This window comes from Macrotis lagotis, chromosome 3, assembly GCF_037893015.1.
Source record: "Macrotis lagotis isolate mMagLag1 chromosome 3, bilby.v1.9.chrom.fasta, whole genome shotgun sequence".
NCBI lineage: Eukaryota > Metazoa > Chordata > Mammalia > Peramelemorphia > Peramelidae > Macrotis > Macrotis lagotis.
In genome coordinates, this window is record NC_133660.1 from 274,795,100 (window position 1) to 274,817,680 (window position 22,581).

The 22,581-nt window shown below is 48.8% G+C and overlaps 1 protein-coding gene and 1 pseudogene across 1 annotated transcript in view; both read left to right on the forward strand.

Moving 5' to 3' along the window:
* Nucleotides 1–22,581, forward strand: part of MUC5B (mucin 5B, oligomeric mucus/gel-forming) — a 48,680-nt gene that overhangs the window by 19,066 nt on the left and 7,033 nt on the right. Inside the window, exons 18-33 of the mRNA XM_074230776.1 lie at nucleotides 186–441; nucleotides 1,323–1,375; nucleotides 1,611–1,714; nucleotides 2,375–2,526; nucleotides 3,305–3,443; nucleotides 3,535–3,648; nucleotides 4,356–4,535; nucleotides 6,008–6,247; nucleotides 8,015–8,171; nucleotides 8,801–8,929; nucleotides 11,727–11,871; nucleotides 12,212–12,255; nucleotides 12,345–12,545; nucleotides 13,677–18,236; nucleotides 18,524–18,702; nucleotides 20,582–20,762. Of these exons, the coding sequence (XP_074086877.1) occupies nucleotides 186–441; nucleotides 1,323–1,375; nucleotides 1,611–1,714; nucleotides 2,375–2,526; nucleotides 3,305–3,443; nucleotides 3,535–3,648; nucleotides 4,356–4,535; nucleotides 6,008–6,247; nucleotides 8,015–8,171; nucleotides 8,801–8,929; nucleotides 11,727–11,871; nucleotides 12,212–12,255; nucleotides 12,345–12,545; nucleotides 13,677–18,236; nucleotides 18,524–18,702; nucleotides 20,582–20,762 (6,834 nt within the window). The remainder of the gene's footprint in view (nucleotides 1–185; nucleotides 442–1,322; nucleotides 1,376–1,610; nucleotides 1,715–2,374; nucleotides 2,527–3,304; nucleotides 3,444–3,534; nucleotides 3,649–4,355; nucleotides 4,536–6,007; nucleotides 6,248–8,014; nucleotides 8,172–8,800; nucleotides 8,930–11,726; nucleotides 11,872–12,211; nucleotides 12,256–12,344; nucleotides 12,546–13,676; nucleotides 18,237–18,523; nucleotides 18,703–20,581; nucleotides 20,763–22,581) is intronic.
* LOC141517173 (zinc finger Ran-binding domain-containing protein 2-like) lies at nucleotides 9,369–11,714 on the forward strand (annotated as a pseudogene).

A 22,581-nucleotide genomic window follows, 5' to 3' on the forward strand; every position in this document is an offset into this window, starting at 1 on the left:
CATGCCCATTAACTCATCTTTTAAAAAGGAAGGGCTTTACTCATTTATAGTCTGGGATGGAGGAACAGTTAGACAGGGAGGGACCAGAAGCCTCTGGGCCTCTTAGGCAAATGATCTAGAAGCCCCCTATAGACAGGGAAGTGAGCAGAGCCATTTTACTCAGTTCCCCATTTCTCCCCCTGCAGCCAAGTACATGGCCAGTTGCCTGAGCTCCTTGAACTACAGCTATGTGGTAGAGTCGTGCCAACCAACCTGCCGCTCCCTAAGTGAGCCTGATGTCACCTGCAGTGTCCGGTTCAATCCTGTGGATGGCTGTGTCTGTGCCAGTGGCACCTACCTCAATGATGCGGGGCAGTGTGTGCCTGCCTCTCAGTGCCCCTGCTACTTTAAGGGCACCATGGTGGCACTAGGAGAGACTGTGCAAGAGAATGGCGCTGTGTGGTGAGAAGATAGGAGGGACATCCTGGGAGCATGTGGGTGGGTGGCACAGAAGGCTATGATGGGACCATTAGGGTTTCATTTATCTCCTCTGAGTCCACAGCAGCCCCTGGGGCAGCTGGTAAGGGACACTGAGGTCCAGAGAAGGGAAGGAATTTTCCCAGGGTCATGCAGTTAGTAAGTAGAGGAGGGAAGATTTGAACCCAGGTCTCCTGACTCGCAACCCAGAGCTTCTCCATCCTCCCCACGACTTCCTTGTAACTTGAGAAATCACACAGGAGAAAGTGGCTTCCAGATAAGCCACAGAGGGAGAACTTTCTGCTCTACTTGACTCAGGTCCCTCCTCACAGACCCCTTGCGTAGGAGATAAAAGTTGAACTGAGGTCACAAATGGCTATAAAACAAGGGATGTTCTATTTTATCTTGGTGGTAATAGGGAGCCACTGCAGCTTATTGAGGAAGGGGGGTGCTTTAAGACCACTTTGGCAGCTGAGTGGAGGATGGGGGGTTTTGAGGCAGGAGGATCAGTTAGAAGGCTACTGCAAGAGCCCAGGAATGAGGTGACCTTGAGTATATGAGATACCATGAAGGTAGAAATGACCAGGTTTTGACAATGGATTGGATATATGGGGAGACATTCAATGGATGGGATACAGTGGTTGAGGGGGTCATGAAAAATGCCAATCTCACTAACTGGGGGGCTGGGAGGATGGTGCTCTGTCAACCACAATAGGAGAGTTAGGAAGAGGAGGGTCTGAGGGGAAAGGCAATATGCGCCACTCCAGACAGTTGAGTCTGAGGTGCTTCTAGGACATCCAGTCAGATACACAAGAGAGGCCTGGAGATTCAGACCTAGTTCTGCTGACCTTTCCCCTTGCCCCTAGTTCTTGCACAAATGGGAAGTTGAGCTGCTTTGGAGTCATGGATCCAAACCCAGGTACCTTTCCCTCTTCTGCTTCCTGCTTCCTTCTGTGGACCAGAACTACCCCCTGGGGTACCAGGGTTTTCTGGGAGAAGATACTGAATAGAATTGGTACCCTTTCCTGGACCTGAGCTCCCTATATGCTGGGTCTAGCTGTTCCCCATATCCAGCCCAGGGTCAGGCATCTATGGGTATGAAGGAGCAGAGCCTCAGGGTGCCCACTTCATCCCTTCTTCCTCCTCCTCCTCAGTCTGCGCAGCTCCCATGATCTACTTGGACTGCAACAATGCCTCGGCATTGGGAACCCTGGGGGTCCAATGCCAGAAGAGCTGTGACACACTGGATGTGGCCTGTGTGAGTAGGGCAGCCTGCCCAGTGCCCACTAGGTCCAGTGGTGCCCACCTGTGGGGAATACTGGGGGAGGTTCATTGAGCTCCAGAGGTCAATGTTAGGGGCAGTCACTTTGGTCTGCATCCAGGAATGGGTATGACTAGCTCCTTCCACGGTCCCTCCCAATTTTGTGTCTTGAGCTGCCAACCCTGGGCATTTCAAAGGCCGATGACCTGCGTCCTTTCAGACTTTCACCAGACCCTTCTCAGTGGTTCACATGCAGCTCCTGAATGAGGCAAAGCTTAGGGACCTGGTTTTTGGTCTTTATGTCAGGGAACATGCCTGTGGCATTGCCTAGGCAACCCAGTTCCTCCAGAGACTCTGCAAAGTTGGAAGTGGGCCATGGAGGGCACCAGGTTCTCCTTGCCCAGGATGGGGCCAGTTTGGTCCATACAATCTTGGTTAGATGGGACCTTGGGGCAGGCTAGCCCACCCAGGTGACCAGGGTGACCGTCTGCTGGTAGACCTGGGAGTCCCAAAGTCAAATGAATGTAATTGTCCATATATGATGAAGAATCCAGGTGCGTCACTAGATGAGGACTGGAGTCTCATATAGAAAGTGAGTCTGAGACAGCAGCCCTACAGGCTGGGTCATTGGCCCACTCATTGTCCCTTTTTGAACAGTACAATACCCAGTGTGTGTCCGGTTGTATCTGTCCCAATGGTTTGGTGAAGGATGGAAATAATGGCTGCATCAAGGAGGAGGACTGTCCTTGTGTTCACAATGAGGCTGCCTACAAATCAGGGGAAAACATCCAAGTGGACTGTAATACCTGGTAGGTGGGCATGGATCACATGGATCATGGGTCTGAGGATCACAGGGTAGAGTAGCAGGAAGGGCCTGGGTGCTCATCATTATCAGATGAGGGTCACACAACAAGTGTCTGACCACAGGGCAACTCCATACAAGGTCCACTCTGGGCTGCTCTCACCAGAGACTTGGGGGCTTAAGAGAGGGAAGATTGGGAGGCTGGTGACCGGGTGTTGGGAACACCACAAAGTGATGTTTGTTCAGGTCTGTTTGGGATGCCTTTAAGGTCCCTCCCAGTCTTGGGATGTTGAAAGGCCAAGGTCCTTGACCCACTGGAGAGGAGTCAGGAAGCCACCTCTGGAGGGCATGAGGATTCACCTATGGCTCCCAGCTTCACCACAACAACCACTCTCCCCTTCCCCCAAGAGTGCCACCTGCAGAACTTTCCTCCAATAAAGGAGGAAGGATTTTCCCTTTATCATCCAGATTGAACATAGTAGAGGCAGCTTTCTTGACTGAGCTCAGGTCTCTGCCCACCATGCCAGACTGACCAGTACTCCAACAAGAAATCAGTGTCCAGGGAGAGGCCAGTTCAGCCTGGGGGTGCCACCTTGGGAGTCAGAGAAGGAATATAGGGACAGTAGAGGTTGGGGAGGCCTCCTGAAGAAGGCTTGTGTCCCTCTCAGCCTTGAAGGATTGCAAAGGAGGACTGGCAGTACCCCAACCAGGCTCCAAGTGAGAGTCCCTTGGGTGAGATGGATGGGGGAAGGAATAAACTTTTCTTCCAAACTCTTGTTTCTCAGCACCTGTAAGAATAGGAGATGGGAATGCACCCAAGACCCATGTCTGGGCACCTGTGCAGTCTATGGAGATGGGCACTTCATCACCTTCGACAGTGAACGCTACAACTTTGAGGGAAATTGCGAATACACCCTGGCCCAGGTTGGTTCCTTTGGCTCTGCCTTCTCAGTCTGCACCTACAAAAGTCTGGTTCCTGGACCTTGTCACTCTTTTCTCCCTCTTCTATTTCCAGGACTACTGTGGGGGAAACATCACAACTGAGGGGACCTTCCGAGTGATCACAGAGAACATCCCTTGTGGCACCACGGGTGTCACCTGCTCCAAGGCCATCAAAGTATTTCTCAAGGTGAATGGAGGAACCAATCTCCCCCTCCCCCACTTCCAAAGAGCCCTGGTCATTCCAGTCCAAGATGAGCCCAGAAGGAACCTCCCTCTATGGCATCCATAGTATGTCCCAATGCTCACCTGCCTGAAGGAGAGGAGCTGTTGTCTCCTGAGAAAGCTACTGGCCCATCTTGAGGAAGGTTATGGGGTCCTCTGCCAGTCCCATGGATTACTGGCCTTGGAGACTCAAGAGCTCCCACTAGTGACCACCCTATCTGGCCAGCCTGTGTCCCAACATCAGCCCCATCATTGGGTGTCTATCCAAGGCTAGAGACCTTCTTCACTATCTCTCAGTTCCAGGTGTCCCTTGGTTTTTAGCCTCATTTGACCTGTTTGTGCTGCCCCTGCCCCCCACCTCCAGTCCTCTGGGTCCAAGCAAAGCAGGGCCTGTCCACCTTTCATGGATTACTAATCAAAGCAGATCTGCTCAGATACCTTTATCATGAGGCAGACCAAGAGTGCTCTCCAGGCTCCCATGTTTAGCCACATCCAACCACAAATAGCCAGGCCACCGGGTGGTCAGTGCTGCACACCTCCCTTGGACAAATATGGGGGAGAATGAGCTCTAGGGTCAGAAGAAGGGAAAGTTTTCAGTTGAGGCAGTCACTCAGATGTTACCTTCCCTATCATGCCCCCCCCCCCCCCAAACAATCTTCCTCCTTTTTCTAGGGAACTGAACTGATATTCAGTGAAGGCAAGGTGAAAATGGTGGAGAGAGGGCCAAACAAGGAGGTCCTGTACAAGATCCACTCCAGAGGCATCTACATGGTTCTTGAGACCCAAGCGGGGATGGTTCTGATGTGGGACCGGAAAACCAGCATCTTCATTAAGTTACATCAGCACTATAAGGTCAGGCCCAGCAGCAGCCTGGGGGAGAGGGAGCTCTTGGCGGTCACCTCAATCCCCCCAGGCTGCCTCTCCTGGTGTGTGGGAGGGACCTGGCTCTGCCTGAAGCCAGCTGTGTGGCCTTGGGGAAGTTCCTTCCCTCTCTGGGCCTTCATTTCCCCACCTGTAAATGCTCTCACTCTATATCTCAGGGACCTCTTGGAAGGAAGTGATGACAGAAACTTGAGTTCTGCTCTCTGAGGTTGGGGTTCCTCTTCAGTTGCATTGGGAGCTAGTTTACAAATCTGCCCACCATGGCTGGGGTTCTTGGAATTCCCAAAATGACATCACTATGTTTGAGACAAATCAGTGTGGCCACAGTATGGCTGATCAGACCAGTACGAGCTCGGAAAGCTCTGCCACAGGTTGGGCACAAATAGTCCATGTGAACACCTGGGGTGGGTCCTCTAAATTTATGGATGTCACATTTCCTTTGAAATTCTTCTATTCTACCTTCCTCATAGAGTGCAGCCCCCTCACTGATGAGGGCACACCATGTTGGGCAGTCCTATGCCAGTATCTCCTATGTTGTACAATCAATTCTAAAGTTCTTTTTTTATGGTGAGGCAATGGGGTTAAGTTTCTCACCCAAGGTCACACAGCTAGTGAGTATTGAATGTCTAAGGTTGAATTTGAACTTGGGTCCTCCTGACTTCAGGATCAGTGCTCTAACCGCTACGCCACCTAGCTGCTTCTATTCCAAAGGTTTTAAGAAAGACATTGAGAGTGTTTGTGTATTGCTTTTCCAGACCCTGAACCCCTGTGAGTGCTTGCTCTGTGTGAATTCTCCTCAAAATAGTCCTTTTGGAAAGTAAATGTTTGGCATTCAAACATGGCCAGTCCACCATGGTTGTGCCCTCTGTATTAACTGAATGCTTGGCAGATTGGAAAAAATGCCCTTAAGGTCTTGGATCTTCTCCTGCTGGGGGAATCTTCAGAATTTTCCTAGAACAATGTAAATGGAAGCGATTCAGTTGCCTGGCATGATGTTGGTAGACTGTCCAGGTTTCACAGGCATACCATGCCCACCAGAGAAAGTCCATCCAGTCCCCTCTGCCTGCCAAGGGTCATGCACCCATAGAAAATCTCCCTACTTCAGGACTATCCAGACTTGATGGTTTTTCTGGTGGGTGGGAGTGGAAGTTCCACCCCCCCCCCAGATAGTGGACAGTCTGAGGCCAGGCTGGAGCTGAGTGAGGCAGGTCTGGCTCCAGACCTGGGCCCCTGCAGCCTTGTGGAATCCTGCAATCATCCACAGGTCCTAAGTGAAAATCATCTCCTGTAGTGGGTGGAGTGCACCCATTTGGAATGGTGTTTCTCTAGCATTCATGCAGATTGCAGAGGGTGGTCCTCGGTGCAGGAGATCTGGTGAAGATGTGTCATTTTCCGAGCTCCCATGGAGGTCCTGAGCCTACTCTCTGGGTTTCTCTGCATAGGGGAAAGTCTGCGGCCTCTGTGGGAACTACGATGGCAACAGCATCAATGACTTCACCACTAGAAGCCTCTCAGTGGTGGGTGATGTGCAAGAGTTTGGCAACAGTTGGAAGATCACTCCCACCTGCCCAGATGCTAGCCTCACCAGGGACCCCTGCACTGCCAACCCCTACCGCAAGGCCTGGGCCCAGAAGCAGTGCAGCATCATCAACAGTGCTGTCTTTGCTGCCTGCCACCCTCAGGTAATCCTAACAATGCCAGGGGTTATTTCTTCAGGACAGGTGCCAGAACCGGAGAGGTGCCTGAAGTCAGGTGTGATCACCCACTCAGGTCCCCAGCAATTGTTAGCCACAAACCACCCCACTAGTCTAGGATTCTGTCCCTTCCCATCCCCCATAAATGGGGGGGGGGCTATCAGTCAGATGAAGCCAGACCTGGAGCCCAAGAGGAAGGGGTTTGCTTGGATCCTTCTTGCTGATGTGCTTGGCCAGCTCACATTCTCCTCTTCTGACTGGTCAGTTCCCAGGAGGAGAGTTCTAGTCCAATCCAAGCAATATTAGTTGGGGTGCAGGCACTGTGGTAGGAAACATCTCTGCCCTGCAAGGACTTCTGTTCTTCTGGGGGGCCATGGCTTAGCCACCAGAATGGTAGCAGTAAAGCAGAGCAGAGAAAAGGTGCTTCCACTGGAGGGACAGGGAAGTCTTTGGGGAAACTGAGCCTGGAGGGAAGGGAAGGCTTCAGCCTATCTCCTTTCCACTTCCAGTGCCACCATCCCGGCGAGCGGGTCAGCCTCTGGCCTCTCTGCACTCCATCTCTCCAAACCTACGGTGGCCCAATTCACCCTCCTCAGGCTGATTCCTGGGGATGCTCCCAAATGTCCACCCTCCTTCCATCTTCTGTGATTCCCTTCCCTTAGTCAGATCTCTAGCCAAACGGAATTATTCACTACACCTTGTACTTGTCCTGTCCTCTCTGGTGCCTGCTCCAAGGATCACATTGCCCCCTGAGTTTGTATACAACATGCTTTGTTCCCTCTGCCCACCTCATCCTGGACCCTGCTCCCCTCCCTCAGATGTAACCTGGCCTGGAAGAGAGTGTGCTGAATTTTAAATCAGGAGAACCCTGGGTTTGAATCCTGCCTCTAGTAGTTACAAGCTGTGTAACTCTCATTCTCCCTGAATAGCCTCAGTAGCCCAATCTGTAAACTGGAAAAAATAGCTCCTGCATCCCTGACCTCACAGTGTTGTTGTGGGGTTCTCATGACAATAATGACTCTTAATAACTCAAGGGAGGGCTGGTTACACCCCAAATGTTAGTCTGGATTCTTTGAGGGTGTGGAGCATGCTGTTCAGCTGCAGTCAAATCCATTCAGCATCTACTGTCCAGCCCCCCCCCCCCCCCAGGAATGCCTATTGTATGCTAGCTCCACTCCCCACCCTAGAAGTGCCTTCTGTGTGCCAGGCCCTCAGAATGACTGTGCCCTTTTCCTTTTTCCAAGTGCCCATTGCAGGCACATTGGGGTCTCCCTCTCAGGGCCATGGCTGGTGGGCCTGTTTGGACTGTTTTTCTGAACCTAGGGCTGGGGTCAGAGCCTGATCTTCAGGTATGGAGATCATCAGCTCTCAAGGCTGATGAGTCACAGGCTCAGTTAAGCTTTCCAGTTGAAGCAGCATGACTCTATTAAGGCTCTGCTGTATGTAGGGACATACATCTTGGGCTGCAGCTTGGGAGGGAATGACCTTTAGATAACAAAATCCCAATCAGACAATGATGACTTAGGCTGGGCAGGGAGGACCAAGGTCACTGAGCCTAGACCAGGTTAACCAACTGGTATTAGGGAGCTGCTATCTTGGACCATGCCCTGGGCTGTGATCTTGGGTCAGAAAGACAGTGTATGATCCAGTCTCTGCCCATCAGGGGCCTCTGCTGTCCAGAACAAAGGGTAAAGGAGCAGGCAGGGAACTAGAGGGCAGAGTGAGGCTCAGAACCTCTGTTCCTCTCTCTCCCAGGTGGACTCCACCAAATATTATGAAGCCTGTGTATCAGATGCATGTGCCTGTGACACTGGTGGAGACTGTGAGTGTTTCTGTACTGCCGTGGCAGCCTATGCACAAGCCTGCAATGATGTGGGCGTCTGCATCTCCTGGAGAAAACCCAATATTTGTCGTGAGTTGATGACACATCTTCTTCCTGACATGCTGAGGTGGGAGGAAAGGGCAGAGCATGCATAGTCTTGCATACTCTGACATATAGGAGCAGCCTGCATACAACCCACACACATGTGCATACTCAGGTGCTGTGAGAGGAAATGTCTCCAGGCACTTTCATTCTATCAGACAAGCCTTCTGTAGGGGTTACTTCTGCCCCAGACCCTGGGTGCTAAGCCCAAGACAGATAGAAGGAGAGCTGGGTGGGTGGGGGGCTCTCAATTGGAAGTGGGTAGGCCAGATATGACAAGGGTGGGGTCCAGACAGCAGCCAAGAGAGGTTGCCCACAGGCAGTGGGTGACTGAAACTGGAATTTGAAGAATGACTATCAATCCCTGAGATAAAGCAGGGAAATGAGACATTACAGGCATAGGACCCTGCCTGAGCAAGAGTGTGGACATAGGAGAAAACTGGTTGGGTGAACAGATATGGGTTAGAGCCATGGCCCACTCCCCTGTCTTCTGAGAATTCAGGAGAATGGTTGGTCTGAGAACTTGTTAGCCAGTCTTCGGCCTCTTGGTATCAGGGGCATTGGGAGTCAGGGGAAACCTTCCTCTTCTCTACCCACTCCTCCCTTCTCATCCTTAGCTTTGTTCTGTGACTTCTACAACTCTCACGGGGAGTGTGACTGGCACTACCAGCCATGTGGAGCCCCTTGTCTAAAGACCTGTCGCAATCCAAGTGGAAAGTGCTTGGTGAACTTACCTGGGTTAGAAGGTGAGTGCAGCTCTGAACCTAGAAACTTCATCCTTAAAGAGGAAAATGGAAAGCCGAGGACCCAGGAACTCCCTGGGTGATGGGTAGGGTGCAGGGTCAACTTAATCCCTCAATTTCTGAACTACTTTCTATCATTCAATCCACAAGTAGTCATTAAATGATTACTAGGCTCTAGGTACTATGCTAAATGCTAGGGATGCATAGAGGCCAAAACAGTCCCTGATCACAAAGGTGTCACATGTTAAAGGACAATTGTGGTGCCTATGTAGGCATTATCAGTGGAAGGAAATCTCAGAGAGATCGGCTCTGGAAGCTGGGGAAAATGGGATAGATCTGCAGAAGTGAACCTGAAACCCAATGTCCAAAGAGAACTGGGAGCCAAGTGTGAGAGGGAGGTGGGACAACCTCTTGGGTGAGGGAAGAAAGGACAGTAAATAGAATGTCAGGTGGCCAGGGTCACTGGGTTGAAGAGGACATTAACAGTAAGGAGTTAGAAGATTGGAAAGGTGAGAGGAGCATTTTTCATTTGTTCCTGGAGATGACAGTGAGCTTCTGGAGATTGTTCAGTAATAGTAAAAGATTTAGGAAGGATTTAGGAAAATCACTTTGGAGGATGAATGGAGCGGAATGAGACTGGAGGCAGGCAGCTCTTGTGCAGATATCACAATAGTCAAGGTGTGAGGTGATGAGGATCCGGATCAAGATGGGAGCAGTGAGAAGGGGGCAGATTAGAGAGATGCTGCAGAGGGGAGATGACAGGAAGTGCTACAGAGGGGAAACCGACAAGAACTATGACAGGTGAAACTGACCAGAGGGGAAACTGACCAGAGGGGAAACTGACCAGAGGGGAAACTGACCAGAGGGGAAACTGACCAGAGATGAAACTGACCAGAGGGGAAACTGACCAGAGGGGAAACTGACCAGAGGTCCTGAGAGGAGAAACTGACTAGAGGTGACACTGATCAGAGATGAAACTGACCAGAGGGGAAACTGACCAGAGATGAAACTGACCAGAGGGGAAACTGACCAGAGGTGAAACTGACCAGAGGGGAAACTGACCAGAGGTGACACTGACCAGAGGGGAAACTGACTAGAGATGAAACTGACCAGAGGGGAAACTGACCAGAGGTGACACTGACCAGAGGGGAAACTGACTAGAGATGAAACTGACCAGAGGGGAAACTGACCAGAGGTGAAACTGACCAGAGGTCCTGAGAGGTGAAACTGACTAGAGGTGACACTAATCTGAGATGAACCCAGGTGAACCTGATCGACTTTAGCACCGTCTTGGATAAGGGTGGTGAGGTAGTGAAGAGTCCAAAATGACTCCTAAATTATGAACCTGAGGGACTGGGAAGATGGTGATTCCCTTGACAATTGACTTTTTCTTTGGATATGTTGACCTTAGGTGCCTACAGATCAAACCATTTGAAATGTCTAATTAGTATAGCTAATAATGAAAGTCTAGAACTCAGAAGAGACACTAGGAATGGTCTGAGGAAGAGAAGAGGGAGAGGTGGAGATGTTGGCAACAGAGGCAGCAGCAGATTTCGACCAAGAATTTTGGCAGCAGTGATGGTGACTGGGTCTGCTCTAATAAGAAATGTAGAAATGTAAACTTTGCAAGAAGAACTAGTTCTAACTGATGTGGAGAAAAACCAGCTGAAGTCAGGATAATGAAAGCTGGCAGGACTGAAATCAGAAAAACCTCTCTGAGAGGAACAGAGGCTTATTCAGTGCTAGTGACTGGCAGCAGAAAGTGGCAGTGAAATGGGCCAGGAGATCTGCATGTTTGTGCACTACTTCAAATACAAAGCTAGAGGAAAGGACAGGATGGAGGTCTTAATGGAAGTGAAAATGTAGAGTATATTTAATGGGAAGGATCTGATGAAGAATACAGAGTTTGGTCAGGAAAAAAACAGTAGAGAGGGAAAGCAGTTGGACCATCTGTATCTCAAAAGTGAACATAAAGAATCAGAAGGAGGGGGTGGCTAGGTGGCTTAGTGGATAAAGCACCGGCCTTGGATACCTGGGTTCAAATCCGGTCTTAGACACTTAATAATTACCTAGCTGTGTGGCCTTGGGCAAACCACTTAACCCCATTTGCCTTGCAAAAAAACCTAAAAAAAAAGAATCAGAAGGAGGAGAAGAGGAGGATCTATCAAATAAAAATTCAATGAAGATGATACAGATTTATCAAAATATAACCCTGATGTCAATGAAGAGGAACAATATAATAAAAGAAATTCCACAGGAGAAATTGTTCTAAGTTTTCATCTTCTCATTCCCAGCCTTCCTTATGCTTACTTATCCTTCCCACTTAAAATCAAAGTCCAGGTTCAAGCAAATGAATGGGTTCACAGAGTTTTTGTTTCAGAGTCTTAGATCAATCCTATTTAGGGAGAGCTTCCTTCCTTCCTTCCTTCCTTCCTTCCTTCCTTCCTTCCTTCCTTCCTTCCTTCCTTCCTTCCTTCCTTCCTTCTTTCTTCTCTTTCTCTCTCTCTCTTTCTCTCTCTGCTTTTGGATTTCTTCCTCCCTCTCTGCTTCTAGTTCTTCCCCTTGGGATCAGGCAGAACCACTTCAGTCCCTCCTCCCCATAACAATGGATGAGCACAGCTCTTCTGCCCTTCTCCTTTCTCCCCCTCCCCCTCCCCCTTTCCCCAGACTAAAGGTCACCAGTTCCTTCCTCAATCCTCCTGCACCTGGACTTGAGAAGCTTTTGGTCATCCTGGAAAGAGGATGTCTGTACTCCATTTTCTTCTGCTCACTGAAGCCTTCCTCCTCTCTGTCCCCTCAGGCTGCTATCCCAACTGCCCAGCTGAGAAACCCTTCTTTAGTGAAAACCAGATGAAGTGTGTTGAGCAATGTGGCTGTTATGATGAAGATGGAAACTATTATGAAGTGGGAGACAAGGTCATGAGCCAAGACAACTGCCAGCGCTGGTACGTAAGAAGACTGGCCCTACCCTTGACTTAGGGAATCAGGAGAATGTTGGCCAGTACCTGCCCCTGACTTTCCAACAAGGCCCAGGGAGGAATTCCATTCAGTTCAGTGTGCATTTAATAAAAACCTATTAGATAAAAGGTTACTACATTAATAGGTAAGGTGTTATGTGAAAGGCAGCTCCTGAGCTATAGATACAGAAGAAAGCTAAGGATTCTGAGATACGAAGGGGCAGGAGGGATGCATCCCAGGTGTGGGTGGCAGCTGGGGATTTGTCACTGGCTGCTGTCCTTGTTGGCTCATGCCCCACATTGATTCCCCTCTCTTTCTCACTCCTAGTAATTGTACCATGAGTGGCATACAATGCACACATGACCAGAATGGTGAGTAAGCTGCCCAGATGCCTGGGAATGGGGACTCCTGGCTCTCTAGACAGGTATCACATGATGTCTTTGGTCTTCTGGCTTTTCAGAATGTACATGTGTGTATGAGGGTCACACATATCATATCCATGAAGTTATCTACAATACCACTGATGGCCTTGGAGCCTGCCTCATTGCCATCTGTGGGAAAAATGGGGAGATTGAGCGCAACTCCAAAGAATGCCCTGTGACCCCCTCCACCACTGCACCATTCACCTTCACTACCAGCAGGACACCAGAGTCCACTGCAGGTAAGCTCTGGGACTGGTTGGAGTGAATCATTTGTCTGAAAGTATCTAAAGTTCCTCCCAGGTCAATCACCCTTAGGTAGTCATTCTGCATGGTGATGATTACAAATAATAATAATAATAATAATAATAATAATAGCAATGGATCCCTGCCCATTTAAGAGCCCAGAAGCTAAGACTATTACCAGGCAGAGCTACAAAATCCCCATTTATTTGGCCAAGGGTTCAGAAATGTCCAGAGCAAGGAAAAATTTTTCCCTTTTTAACTTAGAAATTTAGAATTCCAGGAAAGCCAGATGGACCCTTGATGGTTGCCTAGTCCAGCCAACCAATCTTACAGAGAGAAGGAGGGACTTGCCTTGCATCCCCTGGCTAGTGATGAGCAGAACCTCCTACCTGCCAACCTGGGGCTCTGACTATCACAAGGCCTCATTGTACTCTCCTCCTGCTCCTTTGGGTCCTACTGGCAACTTCCCAGGGGCCCCAGGGTCTCAGGACCACTGACTGGAATCTCTATTGTTTTTTCATTGCCATGTGTGCACATCACTCCTATGGAGAGGTTGGGGTGGCCACTGAGGCTGATGACACTTGGTCTGAGAAATCAGACCTTCTGAGGTTCCACTGCTGGTCAAGTGCTCTGTGTCCTCCACTTGGAGGGGTCTGAGATCATTGTCAGGGAAGGCAGTGGTCAGTATCCCAGGAGAAAAGCAATTGGGCCCCAGGAAGGCCATCACAGAGAGGTATGGTAGACTTGGGACTGAAATAGCTAGCATTTCCTGGCAGTCTAACTATAGGACAATAGCACTAGTAGTCAGCCTTTCCAGAAACACCACACAAACATCACATCTGATGTTACCTAGGATGTAGAAGATATCGTCATCACACTTAGGTTCAAATAAGTTGAAGTGAGTAGCCAGCAGTCACATGGGAAGGCAGTAGTCAAACCAAAGGCTCCTTATCTTCAAACTGGTATCCTTTTCATCACAGCACACATCCTCTCTTCTATAGGCCCTCCTCCAAGAGTCATCTTCTCTTTGTAAAAAGAGCTCATGAGTCTTCTGTTGGCATCAGTCCCAGCCTCCCCCAAGAGACCATGTTTCACAAGAGATTTCCTTTTTCTCTCTCCTTGCTCAGGGCCTACCACCACCATCCCAGTCACTTCCACAGTGTGTGTGCGAGAAGCTTGCGAGTGGTCTGACTGGTATGACAGCAGCACTCCAGGAGAAGGACTTGAGAGCGGAGACTTTGACACTTTTGAGAACCTACGGCGAAGCGGATACCAAATCTGTTCTACTGCCCGTGCTGTGGAGTGCAGAGCCCGGGCATTTCCCAATGTCTCACTGATAGAAGTGGGACAGAAGGTGGAATGCAGTCTATCCCGTGGGCTGGTGTGCTATAATGCAGAGCAGGACCCTCCCTTGTGCCGTGACTATGAGATTCGAGTCTTGTGCTGCAGCTACAGGCCCTGTGGTGGGTCCACAGCCACGAGCAGTTCACCTGTCACAAGATCCTCTGGTATTACTTCCACAGTGCCCCCCAAAATATGGTCCACTTCCACTAGGACCAGCACTGAGTCCTGCCAGTCTCGATGCCAATGGACAGAGTGGTTTGATACAGATTACCCCAAGTCAGAAGCATTTGGAGGAGACATTGAGACATACGACAGGATCAGGAATATGGGAAAAGACTTTTGCCAGGTACCCCAGGGCATTGAATGCCAGGCAGAGAACTACCCCAACCTGACTATTGAGGAAGTAGGTCAGGTTGTCCTTTGTGATGTTCACTTTGGCTTCATCTGTAGAAATAAAGATCAACAAGGTTTGTTCAAAATGTGTAACAACTACAAGATCAAGGTCCTGTGTTGTGATGATAGCCATTGCCATGAAAGGACTCCAGTCACACTACCAGCATCAACACCACAAGCGACCACCAATGTGGGGACTGGCACCACAGAACAGACATCCCTCACCACCATAAGCCTGGTGACAGGCAGCAGCCTTGCCACAACTACAACCCAAGAATCCACACCAAGCACTCTGCTGTCCACACATTCAACTCCAAAGACAAGAGTCATAATGACCACCACATCTCCATCAACATCCTCTTCAACTCTCCCACCACCCACCACTGCAACTGAGAATACACAAAGGACCTCGGTAGTGCCCATGTCAACACCCATGGTTACAACAACCAAGATGGTAGAGGTGACAACAGCAGCTACTTCTACTCCAAGGCAGACCACAATTGAGACAACAAGCTCTCCCCCCATCCATTCATCAACAGAAGCAACACAGACAACACAAAGAACATCACAGACTCCTAAGACTACATCATTAGCCACTACAATCCTGGTGACAGGGAGCAGCTCAGCCCACACTGCAACCCAAGAACCCACAACAACAATCACTCTTCTGACCACACATTCACCTCCAAATACAAGAGTCATAATGACCACCACATCTCCATCAACATCCTCTTCAACTCCCCCACCACCCACCACTGCAACTGAGAATACACAAAGGACCTCGGTAGTGCCCATGTCAACACCCATGGTTACAACAACCAAGATGGTAGAGGTGACAACAGCAGCTACTTCTACTCCAAGGCAGACCACAATTGAGACAACAAGCTCTCCCCCCATCCATTCATCAACAGAAGCAACACAGACAACACAAATACCATCGCAGACTCCTAAGACTCCATCATTAGCCACTACAATCCTGGTGACAGGGAGCAGCTCAGCCCACACTGCAACCCAAGAACCCACAACAACAATCACTCTTCTGACCACACATTCATCTCCAAATACAAGAGCAGTAAAGACCACCCCAGTTACATTAGCATCCTCTTCAGCTCCCCCACCACCCACTACTGCAATCGTCAAGACACACAGGACCTCACCAGTGCCCATGTCAACATTCTTGGCTACAACAACCAAGATGGTGAAAGTGACAACAGCAGCTCCTTCCAGACCAACTGAGGTCACAGTCAAGTCTACGAATTCTCCCCCCATCCATTCATCTACAAAAGTAATGCAGACAACAGAAAGGCAAACTCCAAACTCAGAAATCTCAACAGCAACAATACAAGTGAGCACAGCTTTGAAGCTACAGACTACCACCCTAGGTCCTCCTGGTTCTACAACAATTGCAACAGTCTCACCACAGGTCACAACCCGAATCTCTACTGCTTGTCAACCAAAATGTGAGTGGACAGAATGGTTTGACATGGACTTTCCGATTTCTGGAATCAACGGGGGAGACATTGAAACATATGACAATATCAGAAAAGCAGGAGGAAAAATTTGCCAGGATCCCCAAAAACTTGAGTGCCGAGCTGAAAACTACCCTGAGGTAAGCATTGACCAGATTGGACAGATTCTGCACTACAACCTGGAATTTGGGCTGATCTGCAGAAATGAGGATCAAAAGGGGAAATTTAACATGTGCTTTAATTACAACATCCGTGTGCTCTGCTGTGACGACTACACGGGCTGCCCTTCCACAGTAGTAGGGACCACAACAACCCTAAAAGGCTCCCCCTCTCCGTCAGTCCCCAAGGTGACAGAAATACTACCAACATCACAGAACACAATTCAAAAACTTACCACGTTCAAATCAACACTAGTGACATCTACAAAGGGGGCCATTTCAACTCCCCAAACTATTTCTGTGACAGTAAAGAACAGAACTCAAACTCCCCCCAAATCTCAGGGCACAACTTGGAAGTTTACTAGTTCCAAGCCCTTGACAGCTCCATTAATAATAGAAACTATGACAAGCACCCCTGGCCAGTCTAGAACAGCAAGTACCTTTCTTCTTGAATCTACCACAGCAAGGCCGAGCATCTTTCCAACATCTGGGACTTCTGAGGGCACCAAGCTGCCAAAGACAACTCCAGGATCCCTGGGCACAAGCCCATCCTTTGGAACCACCTCCACTAGTCAAACAACAATTTTAGGTCCCAATACTTCAGGCACAACCATGACCACATCAGCCACAGGATGCCAGCCCAAGTGTGTGTGGACAGACTGGTTTGATGAAAGCTACCCAATCCCTGGAAAAGATGGTGGAGACTTTGAGACTTACGCTAACATCCAGGCTGCTGGGAAACCCATCTGTGAGAAGCCTCAGGAAATCCAGTGCCGAGCAGAGAACTACATGGACATGCAAATCGACCAAGTGGGACAAGTGGTTGAATGTGATGTTAACAAGGGTCTAGTCTGCAGGAACAAGGACCAGTCTGGAAGGTTCAAAATGTGCTTCAATTACCATATCAGTGTGCTCTGCTGTGATTACACCCATTGTGGAACAACAGCCACACCAAGAACCACTCCTTCCAAGACTTCTCTATCTACTGTGGAAACTCACTCTCCCAGTACTACCATGCTACTACCCAGTACTACCCTCATCACCATCCCCAGTACCACTCCCACAAGCAGCATGATAACCACTACCCATTGTGTACCTCAGTGTCGATGGACAGAGTGGTTTGACACTGACAAACCCAGACCAGGGAAATATGGAGGAGATATTGAGACTTACTATAGCATCATGGATGCTGGGGACAAGATTTGTCAGGATCCCATAGCCATTGAGTGCCAGTCATCACTCTACCCAGATACACCTCTTGACCAGCTCGAGCAGGTGGTGTGGTGCGATGTGGATTATGGCTTGATCTGCAGAAACAGTAAACAGAAAGATCCCAAGACAATGTGCCTCAACTACCAAATCCGAATCCAATGCTGTGATGACTATAGCCACTGTGGAACAACTCCATCTCCAATAAGCACAGCCTCCACAGAATCAACTTCCTGGACAACACCCTCCACCAGCATCACAACCATTACTGCCTCCTCCAGATCATTGGGCACCTCCCCTCAGATCTCAAGTCTGAGTACCACGCCAACACAATTCACACAGGGCAACACCAAGACAGTCACCAGCTCAGTGACAATGACCTCTCTGCAATCCACATCCACCATCACACCATCCACTGGCCCAAGCACTGCAGGAACCTCCCCTGTGGAGTCTACCACAGAAAGACCAAACACCTTTCCAACATCTGGACCTACTGAAGTCACCAAGCTGCCAAAGACAACTCCAGGATCCCTGGGCACAAGCTTCTCATTTGGAACCACCTCCACCAGCCAAACAACAACTTTCAGTCCCAATACTTCAGGCACAACCATGGCCACATCAGCCACAGGATGCCAGCCCAGGTGTCTGTGGACAGATTGGTTTGATCAGAGCTACCCAATCCCTGGAGAAGATGGTGGAGATTTTGAGACCTATGACAACATCCGGGCTACGGGGAAAGCCATCTGTAAGAAGCCCATGGAGATTGAGTGTCGGGCAGAGAAGTACCTGAACCTTTCCCTCAGTCACGTTGAACAGGTTGTGCAATGTAATGTGAGTGTTGGTCTGATCTGCAGAAACCGTGACCAGGCCGGACCCACAAAATACTGTTTGAACTATCACGTCAGGGTGCTCTGCTGTGATGATTACCACCACTGCACAACCCCAACCTCAACTTCCTCCACTCCTGTGACTTCCCATTTGAAGACTACACATGTGAGCACACCTACTTTACAGACATCCACCTTCCCTACATTTTCCACTTCTGTAACCATCCCTCAAACATCCTTCACAACGCCATGCTTCTGCTTTGTGTCAGGAGACCTGTTTTCTCCTGGTAAGTAGAATTTTTCTGATCTTCAATGCAGTCAAGTTTTCATCTGATGCTCTATGTTTCTGTGGGATCTCTTTGGATTTAATCATTATTCTAATAGTTTTGGGGGAATTCTTCAGAAATTCTTAAATCAAAATAAATGTCACTTCTCTACCTATTCACACAAAGAATGCTGTTCATGTCCTTCGGGTTCTTGCCTTCTTCCTTTTTGACACATCTTTAGCTTCGAGGACACAAATATGATCCTAAAAATAAAAAGTCTTTTATAAGTCTTCTCTTTCTTTTGACAGGTGATGTTATCTACAACAAGACAGACAAAGCTGGCTGTAGTTTTTTTGCTATTTGCAACCAACAGTGTGAAATAGAAAGATTTCAAGGACCATGTCCAACTGCAACAACTGTAGTTTCATCAATGGTTCCACAGACCACTCCTCCCCCAGGATGCTATGATATCATTCCACCGAGACAGGTGATTGACACTTGATCTAGTTCTCTCCAAAGTGGGCTATCTTTCTTCCCATCTACAATCGATTCACCTCTGAGATAGATGGATGGGTTGATAGTTGGATGGATGGATAGATCAAAGGGCAAATAGATGGAGCCATCGATTTACGGATAGATGATTGTTTTCCTTGAATGTTTTTCAGTTGTGTCTGACTCTTCATGTTCTCCTTTGGGATTTTCTTGGCAAAGATAATGTAGCTCATTTTACAGATGAGGAAACTGAAGCAGAGTGATTAAGTGACTTGCCCAGGATTACATGACTAATAAATATCTTGGGTCAGATTTGAACTCATGAAGATGAATCTTCCTTTCTCCAGGCCCAGTAACTCTGTTCACTGTGGTGTGACCTAACTTCCCCCCGAATGATAATAGATGGACAGACAAGGCAAATGGATGACTAACTGGATGCAATGAATGACTATTTACTAAGTTTTATGTATCATCATAACTAAGCACTAAAGATGTGGGCATGGGAAAACAAGAGTCCCTCCCCTCAAGGTGCTGACATTCTTATTCTAAATCTATGACTAAAGAAACAAATGGTTAAATGGGGAACAAGATGTAGGGATAAATGCATAGACAAACAAAGTAAGCAGATGGATAGGATGATGGTTGGAGAAATCACTGGATATTTCGTTAGACTGATGCATTGACATGTGTATTTAAGGCAGCAAACAGGTGGTTAAATGGCTATATGACAAGCAGGGCTGAATAGGAGATAGAGAGTTCAACTGATGTCAGGAAGAACTGAGTTCAAATCTGACCTCAGACATATACTAGCTGGCAAGGCACTTCATGTCTGTCAGCCTCAGTTTCTTCATCTGTAAAACAGTGATGATAATGGCACCTAACTCACAAAGTTATTGTGAAGATCAAAATAGTAAAGATCTTAAAGTTGGCTATTATCATTAATAAAACAATAGATGGATAGATGGAAAACCAGGTAGATGGATGGATTTCCTCACTCCCTACTTTTTGCTCACCTCTTTGAAGTCTGTTTTTGAACCCCTACTTCTAGGCTGACATCACTCCCTCTAAGGCTACCAGTGATCACTTTAACGTTTAATCAACAGGTCTTTTCTCTGTCTTCCTCCTTGACCTCTCAGTCCCTTTCAAAGCTGTTGACCCCCAGCCCTTATATCTTTTTTTTCCTCCCCTGGCCTCAGAGGGATCACAGTCTTCCAGGTCTCAATTTAGCTCTTCTCTTTTCTTTTGCTACTTTGTTCTCTTCCACTTTCTGTGATGTTGGGATTTCAGAAGGGGTCTGTCCTGGGATCCCTTCCATTCTCTCTCTACAGACCTTCGCTTGACAAGAGGGTTGTCTTTCATACCATTACTTTCACTCATCCTGAGGATAGAACTGGAGTAGGGCCACAGTACAGATAATCTAGAATGCTGGATGATCCAGAAACAATTTCTCAGAGTATTTTCAGAAGCATTTTCCTTCCTCCCTATGTATTCCCTGATCCACTTGCCTCTGAAATGAGCTCCTGCTATCTGACAGTTGAGGCAATGGGTGAATGAACTGAAAATGAACTCAGTGAAAATGAACTCAGGGGGTAGGAAGGAATATCTGGACAAGGAAAAAGCCCCCATGGCTGATTCCCCAGTTGTTGAGCTTGGCCAGAGAAGGCCAAGGCACTAGTCTTCACAGGATACACTTGGGAAAGGTCAGGGGGCCAGGAGGAGCTAGGCAGAGTCATGGGGGGTGAGGGTAGGGCAAAGGAGAGATCCAAGAGCCCTTGACTTCCCAGTCAAGGGCCATGGCTAGGCATTGGGAACAAGCCCTGGAAGAAGTCGCACTTCAGTCTCTCAACAAGTCAAAATATGTGTGTCCTTCCCAGCCTGGAGAGCAATGGACCAGTAACTGCCAAGACTGTATCTGCGACAACAGCTCACTCACAGTACAGTGTAGACCTGTGCAGTGTCCAGAACCCACTCTACCCCCCAAGTGTCAAAAGGAGGGCTTTGTTGTTGTCTACCAGCCACTAGCAGAAGATTCATGCTGCATAGAGGCCCACTGCGGTAAGTCCAGCCAGTCCATTCTGGGTCCCCCAGAAGCAGGATGGGATTGGAATGGAAATCTCTGTGAAAGCCCTGAAACAAGAGGATAGGTCCCACACCATGGATGAGTTGCAGGCTCAGGAGACATGGAGAGGGAGAGGAAGGGGTTGGCCTACCTTCCTTAGAGCTGATGATCTGGGGGCAAGGAGGGATGCTGTGGGCTGAACCCTAGTAGGGCATAGCAATTGACCTCCAGGAAGTCCAAGAAGGGAAGTTATTTATGAAAATGGTGGCTCACACTTATCTGAATCCTTCCAACAACCATGGGAAAGAGATGGTGCTGCTCCAGGGCATGGGTGATGGTGTTAGGGTCAGATGGGGGCCAGGACCTTCAAGTCCCAACTCTGGTGCCTGCTGCCTGTATCTGTGCTGGGGCATGTCCTTCCACCTCCCTGGGCCTCAGTTCCCTCACCTATAACCAGGCTAGACTAGATGGTCTCTGAGTAAGTCCTGGAATCTGTGCCCCTCATATTTCTTTTTTTTATGCAAAGAAGTTAGAGTGTAGTTAGATTCCTTGAGGGCAGAGACTATGTGCTTCTTGTCTTTGTATTACTGGAACTGAGTTACAGTAGGTCCTGAAATGAGAGACTACGATGGGGATGGGGATGGGGATGGGGTGGGGGTGGGGGATCAGCTCAGGATTTCAAGGAACAACAGACACAAAAATACCAACAGTTGGAGCTCCAGAACCCCAGAGACAATGAGTGGACAAATTTACTTGAGGTGGGTCAGATTTCAGATGTCTTCAAATGCCAGGCTAAGGAGTTGACTTCCCTCTAGATAATCAATTGAGGAGCATTTAAGTTCAAACTATGGTACTGGCACCATGCTCATCAGCTGAAGCACAAATCCCAAGGTGGGTAGGTCCTGCCTGTGAGGAATGCCCTTCCTCCTGGGGAGATAAGGAGATGTGGGAAGGCTACAAATATGGGAGAGTGGTCTGGAGAGACTGGAGGAACTCATGAGCCAGGCCTGGGAGGGAACCAGGAGCTTCTCAGGTTGAGGTGAGGAGGGAGAACATTCCAGACATAAGACAACAGGGGTTGAGACATGCTAAGAGCCAAGTTTTGACAAGTAGCATGGAAGATAGACTGGAGTCAGGGCCTGTGGACCAGTGAGGAGGGTCTGGGACACTGTGAAGGAAGAAAATTCAGGATTGGGAAGGAAGAAGAAATGAGGGAAGAACTCAAGAGGATACCTAGGTTCTGAGGTGGCACCTTAACCCTATCCTCAGACAAAAAAGAGGTCTTTGAAGAAACAAGCTCATATTAGCCCCTGGCATGTCTGAGGACTTGACAGGACATGTGGGGTTGATGCCCCCCCCCCCCAGGCAGCTGGTATTGATGTGGATTTGGAGCTCCTAAAAGAAAGGAGGACTGGAGGGGAGAGGCTCCAGAGTCATGGGATGAGAAGTTGAGTGGGAGGAGAGGATGGGGGAAGGGCTGCAGTTGATAGGATGAGCAAGGAAGAGTCAAGGGTCCCCCAAGAGCCAGAGAAGAGGGACTTTTGGTCCTTTGAGCATGAATAGCTCTCTGTCCTGGTCACAGGGAGAAGGAAGGTGAGAAAGGATGACTCTGCCTAGACAGGGAATCAAATGCCACAAGAAATCCTGGGCTTCCTTCCCCAGCAGACTGCTCTCCATAGGAGAGTTCTGAGAGGCTAGAGGCATTATAAAGGTAGGTGCTGCAAATAGGGAGCTCTCCATGACCTCAACCTGGAACCTGGAAACCTGGGTTGCAATCCCGGTACTGCCACTTACTAAGTGTGTGAACCTGGATAA